Here is a 12,037-nt window from a genome sequence, read left to right as displayed (position 1 = left end):
TACTGGACTACACCATGCATTTTATTTTTTACAAAACTGTCATAGATTACTACTTTTATAATTTGTTGATGGGTTTGAATCATTTTGGGCTGGGACTTTGCAAAATAGTTTATTCAACATGGTTCATCCTAGTTATTATAAAAATATTAGCTGATAGGAGTGAAGTTTTACTATACAAATCCATGTACATAGATGTTCAGTAATGACAGTGAGACAGAAAGGCTAAAGTCATTCAGATCACCTACATCCTATTTTTCTTTAATTGATTTTAAATAAGTCTGACAAATGTAATAGTACTTGTCAGGAGTAAGAGAACAGTTATTTGTATTTTGTTGTCCTCTTTTAGCATTGAAGTGAAGAAACTAACAGGATTACCTATTATTCTTAGGATGGCAACTAAAGCTCCCACTACAATCTCTCATCAATCAGATATTCTCAAAAACCTTGCTTTCTTACCATTCAATGTTTTAAATGTAACAGGCAGGAAAAGAACTGAAAACAAGTTTACAAGACAAATATTAAATTTAAACAAGAGTATTTCAGTTAAGTTTTGTTTGACAAGTTAACCATAGAAAAGTTTAGGTTCCAAACTTTTTTTTTCACTCCAGAGACTGTAAAAAGTTTACAAACTGTATATAGGTTTTTACTGTTGTTTCCAATTAAGCTTCTTCACACAGTTTTGACATAAAAGTTATAAAAAAAACGAATTTTACAAGAAACCAAGAAGAAAACAATTTTTACCTATTTGTAATACATGTACGAAAATCCTCCCTTTGATAATACACCCCCCCCCCAAATGAATGTAGTTACCACATACCTAGTAGTTTGCTACATGATGTTGCACTTTGATATAGTTACGGTGTACTTAATAACCTACTACATGATGTTGCACTTTGATATAGTTACGGTGTACTTAATAACCTACTACATGATGTTGCACTTTGATATAGTTACGGTGTACTTAATAACCTACTACATGATGTTGCACTTTGATATAGTTATGGTGTAGTTAACAACTTTGCTACATGATGTTGCACTTTAATGTAGTTATGTTGTAGTTAACAATTTGCTACATGATGTTGTACCTTGATGTAGTTATGGTGTACTTAATAACCTGCTACATGATGTTGCACTTTGATATAGTTATGGTGTAATTAACAATTTGCTATATGATTTTGCACTTTGATGTAGTTACAGTGTAATTAACAATTTGCTACATGATGTTGCACTTTGATATAGTTATGGTGTAATTAACAATTTGCTACATGATGTTGCACTTTGATATAGTTATGGTGTAATTAACAATTTGCTACATGATGTTCACTTTAATATAGTTACGGTGTACTTAATAACCTGCGACATGATGTTGCACTTTGATAGTTATGGTGTACTTTACAATTTGCTACATGATGTTGTACCCTGATGTAGTTATGGTGTACTTAATAACCTGCTACATGATGTTCACTTTGATATAGTTACGGTGTACTTAACAATTTGCTACATGATGTTGCACTTTGATGTAGTTAAGGTGTACTTAGTAGTTTGTTACATGATATTGAAATTTAGTGTAGTTATGGTCAAGACAGATGATTCTGGCAATTTCTTTAAAATTGAAAGTTAAAGTTTCATTCCAGCTCAAAACCTCATATTAGTAAATATATTTGTTTGTTTTTTGTATATAAAGTGACTTCAACTATTAAATTCCCTTAAGGTAATACAATAATATTACTGAATGTGCACATTGGTGTCACCTTAATAATATTAAACCCACAGAACTGTAACTCAAACATCTCGGGTCTTCAAACTGCATGTTATGTCTTAGTTTGTAAAGTGACAGTTAAATTTCATAATCACTAAACTGATATGAATGTTTGTAGAAATGAATATACAACAAACATTTTAAGTGCAAACACACGATGTTTTTTGTTTTTAAAAACATTTTCTTATTTGCAAACATGTCATATCACTAATTTTTTCAGCAAGAGTTGAATTACAATTAAAAGTAATTAGGAAGGAGGTTAATTTCTTTGGGATGTTTTGAATTATTGAATGTAAAAATTTCAAAATATTTCATGTGTGTACATTTAAATGCAAGAAAAAATAAATCTATGACAGAGTTTATGAAAAGAAACTAGTGCTGAAATAAAGGAAATGTTTATTTCTCCAATCATGTCACATGAAAGGAAGTGGCTATCGTCTCTGCATAATTTACGTCTACAATGAAATAATTATGAGGAAACCAATTACCAGTTAGATGAAAACATGATAAAAGGCAATTGTGCTAACCCTAAAATTAGCAGTAATCAACATCTTTTCACCAATAGATATATGGTGTCAAGACCATACACTAGCACAGTGCACAAGTGTCAGGAAAATGTATCTACAAAGTAAGTCCACATACGCTAATAACCAAGCAAAAGTTGACTGCAGTGGTTTGAGAGGATGAGAATATACAAAATGCATGACACAGACACTGGATTTGCAGCCCTAAGTTTGAAAAAAAAAAAATATAAACACTAATATAATCCAAGTATTTTTGCTTAAAAGTGATCTTAATCACATAAATAATCCATTTTGACTCCCACCACCAGCACCACCACAACCACATCATATAAAGAAAATGACCAAGAAGTGTCTTCTGAGTTCAGGAAGATTCATGTATATATGTTTCCACCATATAAATTTGTTTTTAACCCTAATTTATCTTTAAAATATGCTTCAATGAACAACATGTTTTCAATGTTTCACAATAGTACTACCACAAGGCCAATGGAATCTCGGCATATGATACCATCAGAGAAACAATTCTGTTTTTTTTTTCCAATTCTTATTATGTGGCTCCAAACTTGTCTTAAAAAGCAAGTTGACAATTTGATGTACAACAAGACAAAGAACTTCCATTTTTTCATTTTGTTTTGTATTCCTTTATAAATTTAAAGCTATGAAATGTGTATCAGGGTCGAAAATGATTGGGAAATAATGCATACATTTATATAAAACTATCTCCAACTGGCATAGTTTTAATATGTGCTTAAGAAGCTAATGAGATCAAATTAAGCAATGACTTGGAACAATAAAACACACACCACTTCTACAAACCAGAATATAAATCTCCATCATAATGCACCTATAAATCTGCTCATTTTTGATGTCACAAAACTGATAAGTCAGTGCAATCATGATCTAAATTAACTGCATAAATAAAACAATGTACATTACTGCCACTAGGGAAAAACAACATACAGGGTACACCACAAACTTCTTTCCTGACACCAGCAAAAAAGTGACTCATGAGATATTTAAATATAGCATTTGTTAGCAGAGAGTAAATCTTGGAAAACAAGTCTAAATCTAAATAATAAACTACTAAATGGTACAATCTGCTTCCGAGACGCAAGTATGTTACATATTGAGAAAGAATAAATATTAATGATTACCAAAACTGCTACTAAACTGTGTGAAACCATAGATTAGTAAACCATTTAAAATCTTTAAGGTCAGTTAAACTTGTAAATTTTGACTGTAAGTTTGTAAATGTAACTCAAAACAAATACTTTCATTAGGACACACTACCTTGCATTCAATTGGTAAAGAAAATACTTAACATTCTTGAAGAAAAAGAAAAAAAAAAACATTAAACTGTAAAAGGTACAACTTATTGAATACCAGAATAATCCCTTGGTAAATATATAAGTGGTAACGGCAATGAAGAGTTAGACAAAATATACAGGACTTGACTATTGGGTCTGCTTTTCCCATGATGATATCTTTCAGACACACACGCACAAAACAGACTTAATGTTTGATGTTACAGAAGTTCTACTTATCCAATCATTACAAAAAAAACAACAGACACTTAAGTACAGTAACATTTCTATCCATCAGCAAACAATGATGGTGGTAGCTGCTGTGTTGATGGAAATTCTTGTCCAGGTACAACACTGGATGAGAGATCTGACACATTGTCCCGAGTAGATACTTCATTCTCGTGAGCTGTTACACTGTGCTCTTTACCATCCTTGCTTTCTATTCTGTTCATAGACTCTTCTGGACTTTGCCTTTCAAGTGACAGTAAGTCTGTACACTGACTCGTACATTCATTGTCTGACACTTCTACCTTTATGGCAATGGGAGACACTACCATTGCTTCTCTAGCAGACATCTCGATACAGCCAGGACAGATGTAGTCCTCTGTCTCACTGACATCCTTCAATTCTAACCCCATACAGTATAGATGAAACCATTCCTCACAGCCCCCATCACACTGCACCCAGTTTACAGCTTCACCTGAAACAAGTAATGGTAAACAGTCAATTTCGAAAAAGAAAAGTACTATTTTAAAAGCATAATTAAAACAATGTATTATGACATAAAAATATTTGATAAGATTTCAATGGTTAGAATAAAGAGGATTTAGATTCTGTAACTCTTCAAGCTCAATACCCATTTTCTATCAGTAAAATCAATATAATTCAGCTACTGAACTATCCACATACTATTTGACAATGGAATACAAACTTGCACCTCATACACATTGTTGTTCATGGTAGATATCTGCATATCCTACCACCTTGCTCATCTCTGTATCTTTTGGTTATACATATTAAAGGTCCTGACTTCTTGTTGCAATTGGGTTGAAGTCCAGATGGTACTTAAAATTGCCCCCTTCTGGGAGAGTTATCTTACAAGACATTTCAACATAAATTACTCTTATTCAACAACTATAACAGTATTCGAAACAAAACATCTTAACATTTCAAATAAAAATATAACTGCACTGTTAAACCATATTGCTAAAGCAAGATTCAAGCAAACAAAAAATATCAGGGTTTTGTGCACTCGAGAAAATTACATAAGTTGTCATTGTAAGTAACCCAGGAGTACAGCAGTTAACTGAAGCTAAACTAGAAACCTCAACCAGAACTGTAAGCCAATAAAGCACATGAATGTAGATCTACAAAAGTGACACAAGCCACATTCAAAGTTTTTAATGGAATTATGATGCAGCTATAAAATGGTAATTTAAACATCTGGAGAGTTGAAGAAGATGCGAATGGTGAACACTATGTGCTATTAAGGTAATGTATGAATACCACCATACTGCAGGGAAATAGATGCCATAGATGAATATGACACCATCAACAAAAGCATGGAGCATACATTCAAGTCAACATGCCAATTCCTCCACAAGTTGCAAGTAATAATGAAAACTAACACTACATCCTTTACAGTCATCTAACACAGACTTCCCATGTCCCTGGGTTGTTCAAGCTGTCCCCAGGAAGTAATCAACTGTGCTTGTTTGATACACTTTGGAAAGCATGCAAAGAAGAGGAAAAAGAACATTGAACTCAGTGTAATAAGCAAAATCCTCTTGCATTGGAAAGTAGTTCAGGTGGAAAGAGCAATGTCTTGAAAAACTCCTGTTTTCCTTTCCACCTGAACCTACTTCTATACAATAGTAGTCCAAGACTTTCTCTTCAAGTGTAACTCTGAACTAGATAGTTGATGCCCATTTCAAGTTTGATCATTTTTTAATCTCATTTACTTATGCTAAAGGAGAATGATCTTAATAGATATTTATTATTTTAAAGTTCTTCTAACAGTTTATATTTGTGATTAATTGAAAGAATTGGTCAGGTTTTCATGACAAAACACTATATTGAAAAGAACAGCAGTTGCAGTCTGAGGATATATATTTACAAATTCACTTGATTAAGTTATAATGGTAGCAAATATTAATATATATACTTTTAATGGTTCTTCCAGTTTTTAGAAAATACATATTTAAATATGAAAGCGTATTTTTAAATGCAATCTTATGTTTATGCATGTATAACCTTTCTTTAACTAGTATAAATCTATCACAAAAACATATACAACAATTTTGTTTAATCTTCATAAGTTTAATATTTCAAATTTAATGTATCAGGAGAAGGCTGGTAACATCAATCGTAATATCCCGTATAGTTGAACCTAGTACCTCTTATAACCATACAGAAATAACAGCTGGAAGCAGTAACATACACAGATTTAATGTATATTATCAATAAAGTTGAACTTTCTGAGGAGGCTTTTGTGCAATACATTGATGTAAAGCTTTTGTATTATAATTTTAACTTGTTTAGATTAACCTTACTAATACTCGAATAATGACTTGCATATTTTTATACCATTGTAAAGTTGCTCTGCAATATTTCCTTACAACAAAACCTAATCACAGTTTGTTTGTCACAAACACATTTAATATTGTAAGGGAAAGAAACAAAAAAGTGGAGGGTAAAGTAACACTACCTGTTGGTTTCAAACATTTAGTGGCTGAACAGAGGTCTTCATCCTCTTCAGATGGTGAGTCTTGATCTTTGGCTTTGTTTTCAGTTTTAACTCCTTTTCCCATTGCTAATCTGACCTGAGGACCTTCTTTTCTCAAGGGTTTTCTATTTTGTTTTTTCTTTAATAGCTTAGGTTTTGTTTTCTCTACTTTGCTGGATTTGTCTTCATCTTTCTTAGGGATGGTGAGCAAAGATTCTTTTCTTTCCCTAGCTTCAATCTTCACTTTTAGTGGTTTTTTTGAGAATGGTTTTAACCGTCTAGGAGATCCAAAGCTCTTGTTACTGCTGCTACTTGTACTACTACTGCTGCTTAAGTTTCCCTTATCATTGCTGCTCATCATTGCTGTTCCACTAGATAACGGCTTACCATCTTTGTTTATTTTTAGTTTCTTTTTCTTAGGCTTACAAATCTCAGTAGATGAGCCAGCTGAATTCAGTAGCTTTGGTTTAACCAATTTGTCTTTAACCTAAAAGATGAAAATATAAAAATATACAAAAGCACTGGCCAGTGTTTTTGAGATGATTTTTTTACAGTTAAAATAACATACAATTAAAATTGAACCATTGTGAAAATAATAAAACAGAGAAAACTTTATTCTCTCAGCCTCCTTCAGAACAAAATAATTCAATATTTCTTTTTTGGAAAAATAATACAACTGTCAGAGTGACATCTAACACACACACACCAATAATACCTAAAAAGTAAGTTGCTGAAAACTGAGGAATAAAAGACTACAGTAAATTTGGATAAAGTTTGCTTGACAATCAGTCTGTGAAAAACAGAAAGAAATCACATCAATGATAATAAATATAAAATCAAGGTTGGCTGGGTCTATTTAACTAACTTATGGTTTAGGTTTCCAATACCTGGCCTTATCACTAACTTATTAAGAATGTTTCCAAAGATGAATGAATTCAGAAATACATTCTTCTTAAGTATATACAGCTGGGAAAGATTTAGTCTTGTTGAATTTTACACAAAGCTACTTGGGGGCTACCTGTGCTGATTGTCCCTAATTTTGTCTACTGATAACTAATGGACTATTCTATTTGAGTACTGGGATTTAACCTTTCGTTCTCATAATGGTCTGAAAGCATAGAGAGCAGTTTTTGTTTTGTTTTTGGAAGGAAGGAGGTTCAAACCATAGAATATCATACCCACAGTCTGGTACACTAACCACTGGACCATACTCAACCCATTTAGGATAAGAATTTATAACTTAATGAACATCTGCAATATAAAATCAAAGTTAACATTTTTCTAAATTGAAAATATATTTCCAATAATATTTACATCCACTGCCACTTATAGCTATTACTTAACCTAAAGGGATTCTTCTTTGCCCATCTAAGAATTAGTCTGATTTTTTTGTCGCTTGCTCCAGTCTTTTATACCCCACTCAATTGCCCTTGGCGATAATTGTCTTGTGATACTCTCCACCTACGTGAATGCACCCTCTACTGACACCATCCCAGTCTCTAACACCAGCTCTTATAGGAAGGAATGGTGAGAGAGTGTCAGCAGAGGTAAGTATTATTGGAAATACATTTTCAATTTAGATAATGTTAACTTCCAAAATGTACTTACTTCTGCTGCTACTTATAGTTAGAACCTCACAATGAGAATGTGGAGGGGCCAGTGAGGGCATTATCCATACAGAAAGCATCTGCATAGATCATGGATGTACCAAGATAAGAGTGGTACTCGAGTGGGGGAACCACACCACACCCAGAACAGGTATGCTCTTGACCCTTCATGTGTCACTATAGGCCAGCCCCAAATAGATAGCCGAGGTTCCACTACTCGGGCTTGGAATTAAGGGGTCTTGGTCCCTAGACCCCATTTTGATGGTCAGGGCAAGTGGACTGCAACATTATATACAGATATACTTTTGATTGGATCCCAACCTGTAGCCATAGAGTGATGCGTTCCAAACCACCGGAAGCATGACGAGAAAGTAAGCAACACCGAAGCAAACAAACCTTCTCCTCCACCTGAAGAAGCCTGAAAGGTAACATCCCAGGCTCTGAATGATGGGATCATGTATGCCTTACTCAACCAAAGGAACAGAACTCATCTAGTCTGGAATTATGAACATTCATCTTCACTCCCCAACTGAGTGAGCAAAGCGCCTTCCACTTCCCCCCTGGAATTATGAGTAGGACGTGGAACAACTGTGTTCAACCAAGGACCCAGTATGGGACCACTCCACATTAGTAATTACGATGAGATAGCAGACCTCCTCCCATTAACAATATACTGACCCAATATTTATCAAAAAGAAGGGGGGGGGGGTCCTGAGAAACAGTGCAATAGATGAAGCAAATTCCCTAAATTTTTAGAAGCAAACCAACCCCGATTTATTCAATCCGATGATTGGCAGGGACAGGTATGATACCCTTTAGCTTTACTCATGATAGTCCATGAGTGGCAGTCCAGCATGGTATGGTAATACCACCTGGTGAGCTACTAGGTGGTCTTATGGAATACCTCATTTCTAAAGAGCCTGTTGCAACCGGTAGTAATTATAGTGAATTAATAGTTGCTAGTGCAGAAATGGATTGATAAAAAGCACACCTGCCTGGGCAACACTTCCCACTGAGTGGAATCCTGTGAAAACAAAGGATGGGACCCTGAAAGGTAGAAATAAAAAATACTCATTCCTCTGGATAATCTAGCAGAAATAGTTAAGATAGGTACAGGGAGTAGGCAAAAACCTTCAGATGACGAGATTGCCAGATCAAGCAAATAATTTGAGATAAAGGTATTGGGGGAGGTCCACATACCAGTCCACACAATGACCTTCAGCAGGCAATTCGACCAGGCTGCTAAGGACATAGAAAAGAGAAATCTGATTAGATGTGACTCACAGAAGATACCTCACCTTCAAAGAGAACCCAGAATAAAGTGTTGTCTGGTATCTCTACAGGTATAAGTGCAAGCAACAAAAACCTTCAAGAATGAGAAAGTGGTCTGTGGACAAACAGCACAAATCACTCAGATGGGTGATGTCCATAGGTCAGCAGCCACAAAAAATATACCTGCAGGTAAAGGAGATACATGGCATATAAGAATCAGGTCACAAACAGGTGTAGAGAAAGAACTTATAACCTTAACCTACTTGTTAGGTAACTGGAATAGTCATTTGGGACCAATTACCCAAAATGATATGAGGAATCTGGAGAGTACTGGGGACTAAAAAATATGTAGTTGTGATAATCAAGCAGTAGTTGATAAGGTTACCATAAACAACTGCAATTGGGGAAGATGTAAAAACCCAAAGAACCAAGTCAAAAAATGAGTTATGGAAGATATTACTGATTGAAAAGGGTTCAACCTCCTCTCAATACAACATTGCCAATATGTATGTCATTACTGTCGAGAAAAGTACCTTTCAGACTAAGCAGAAACTGAGACAGATAGATGTCAACCTTAGAAATAAAACCCTAATACCGTGTGAAAGACAGCATAACCTCTATGCAGAAACTTGAGCTTCTGGATAGCCAGGTGTACCATATCTGATCATGGCTGCTTCTAAAGAGAGAATCTAAAAAGAAGTGGAAGAGTTGGATACACCGGAAAAGACTGCAGAAGCAAAAACCCAGATGTAGCCGCTAATTTGGTGAGATCAACAGGATCTGACAATGGGTTGGAATAAATCATATTTCCTACCCTGGGTAACATATGAAATGGAGAGAAGGTTGGGAGTAGTAATCTCGTCCTATCCAGATGGAAAGCATTTATTGTCAAGGCCCAAACATGAGGTACTGGAGACCAATTTGCCAGTAGTTGGGTGATCCAATGAAGGGCATCCCACCAATTTGAGTTGAAAATTAGATGCAATCCAACTGAACCCTGTGATGCAACATCTAGTCTGTTGGGAGAATCTGTTTGGATTGGGACAATAGACCTGCTACCACAGGCATCACCAATGGAACATTGCAATCTAGAAGGGCTTTGTCGAAAAAAAGTGATAAAAACAACCTAAATGAGGTGCTTCTTTACAGTACCAGGATAGAGGGCAAATTCACGTAGGTAGAGAGTATCACAAGCCAATTATCGCCAAGGGCAATTGACTGGAGTAAGTGAGAAAAAATCAGACTAATGCTTAGATGGGCAAAGAAGAAACCCTTGCAGTCGAGTAATAGCTACAAGTGGTATCGGAGGTAAGTATGTTTTAGACATACCATCTTCAAACAAACTTTGGAGCAAGTGAATGAAGCCTGTTAAACCTCCTTGAAAAGTAAAAACAAAATCAATATTTATGAATTATAGCAAAAGGAAGCAATGATGAAAACATACAACTCCATAAATTTTGCCTGAATTGTTTTGTTTTTACTGAAAATGTCACTACATGTGTTATCAGTACTTTTTCACTTTACTTTAGAACCAATGTACGATTATCTATGTTTTTGGTTTTTTTTTTCAATGAACAGTCATTTAAAGTTTTGGTACCATACAATAATGGTTTGCTATTTTTAACAATAATTTTTATTTTCCCACTAGTATCTAGTTTTGTATAAAGTTAGTATGTGATGAAATGAGGCGTATGGAACATGAGAATGGCTTATAATTAAGCCTAAATGGGCGAGTAAATACTCTTGCATTAAAAAAAATTACTTTTGATTTTTCCACAGCCCTTCCATCTTCCAGTTTTCGTTTCTTGATTTTTTTCTCTTTTTCAGGCTTTCCATGTGCTTCTGATTCAAAGTTCTGTAAAAAGTTCTGTTTTTATAAATCTTGACTTATTTTGGTATTTTTTTCGCTTTGATCTTTAAAAACAAAAGATGACTGAAATGCCAAGTTAACTACACGTTATGCTCTAAATTTAATAAGTTTTATGTCCTCTACACATTTCCACAATTTTTCTTTTGAAGTAGTACTTTAATAGTTTTCTGCGAATATCTAAGCTTTCACCAGTGAAGTAAATAAAACAATTCCAATTCTTATGAATTTAAGATAAAGTCAATTAAATATGAAAAAAAGATTTGAAATTAAAATTGCCATTGTTACACTGGTTACACATAAAATACAATTTACCACTTTGGAAGAGTTTTTTGTTCAAACATTTAATGATCCAAATGACAATGGTTTCCACACACATTTGTTAAAGTATATATCAAAGTTGTTCTTACAAATTTTAACCTTTTGATTTCATGGATACATAATATACATGGGTGGGTTCATTATGGATTAATAGTTTCTTACATTAGTCACATTTTGGTCCATTACCTTATAATATTTAAGTAAACAATAAGTACTGGGTTACTTTTTTGTCATACATTACAAATATACCATTTGAAACAATCCAGAAAAGTATGTATATATCCATATAGCAGAAACGTTAAATAAAAATTTGCAAAACACTGTTCTTCAACAAAGAATTATTACACAACAAGCAAAGGTAATGCATGTTTTATAAAAATAGTCAATATCTAATTGCAGACATTCTTAAGTGGTGGTATCAGGGTTATTCTTAGTGTGCAGTTGATCACAAATTGTACACCTTTAAAAATATTTCTGAGGTTGAAAATTCACCTACATAAGTAAGTTCAAATGGATAAAAAAAGAAAAAAAAAACATATTTAAGGTAATAAAATTCTATTCCAGAGTTGATAAATAGATGTATTTACTAGAGTATTCTTCCTTTTTGGATCATTTGTCACTAGGCCTGTATATATGAGGTGCAATAATGCATCATGTA

General features: G+C 34.0%; 1 protein-coding gene across 3 annotated transcripts in view; it reads right to left on the bottom strand.

Annotated features, from left to right (window-relative positions):
* Positions 1–2,138: 2,138 nt before the first annotated feature.
* The window catches only part of LOC106478904 (lysine-specific demethylase 5A-like), a 97,833-nt gene continuing 87,934 nt past the window's right edge, over positions 2,139–12,037 (bottom strand). For all 3 annotated transcript variants that reach the window (XM_022382602.1, XM_013939482.2, XM_022382604.1), the window contains exons 33-35: positions 10,954–11,046; positions 6,295–6,799; positions 2,139–4,287 (exon numbers count right to left, since the gene is read on the bottom strand). In XM_022382602.1, the coding sequence (XP_022238310.1) occupies positions 3,875–4,287; positions 6,295–6,799; positions 10,954–11,046 (1,011 nt within the window). In that variant the 3' untranslated portion in view covers positions 2,139–3,874. The remainder of the gene's footprint in view (positions 4,288–6,294; positions 6,800–10,953; positions 11,047–12,037) is intronic.

The sequence above is a fragment of the Limulus polyphemus genome, unplaced genomic scaffold, assembly GCF_000517525.1.
Source record: "Limulus polyphemus unplaced genomic scaffold, Limulus_polyphemus-2.1.2 Scaffold261, whole genome shotgun sequence".
Taxonomy (NCBI): Eukaryota; Metazoa; Arthropoda; class Merostomata; order Xiphosura; family Limulidae; genus Limulus; species Limulus polyphemus.
This window is presented reverse-complemented; position numbering and strand designations above follow the sequence as displayed.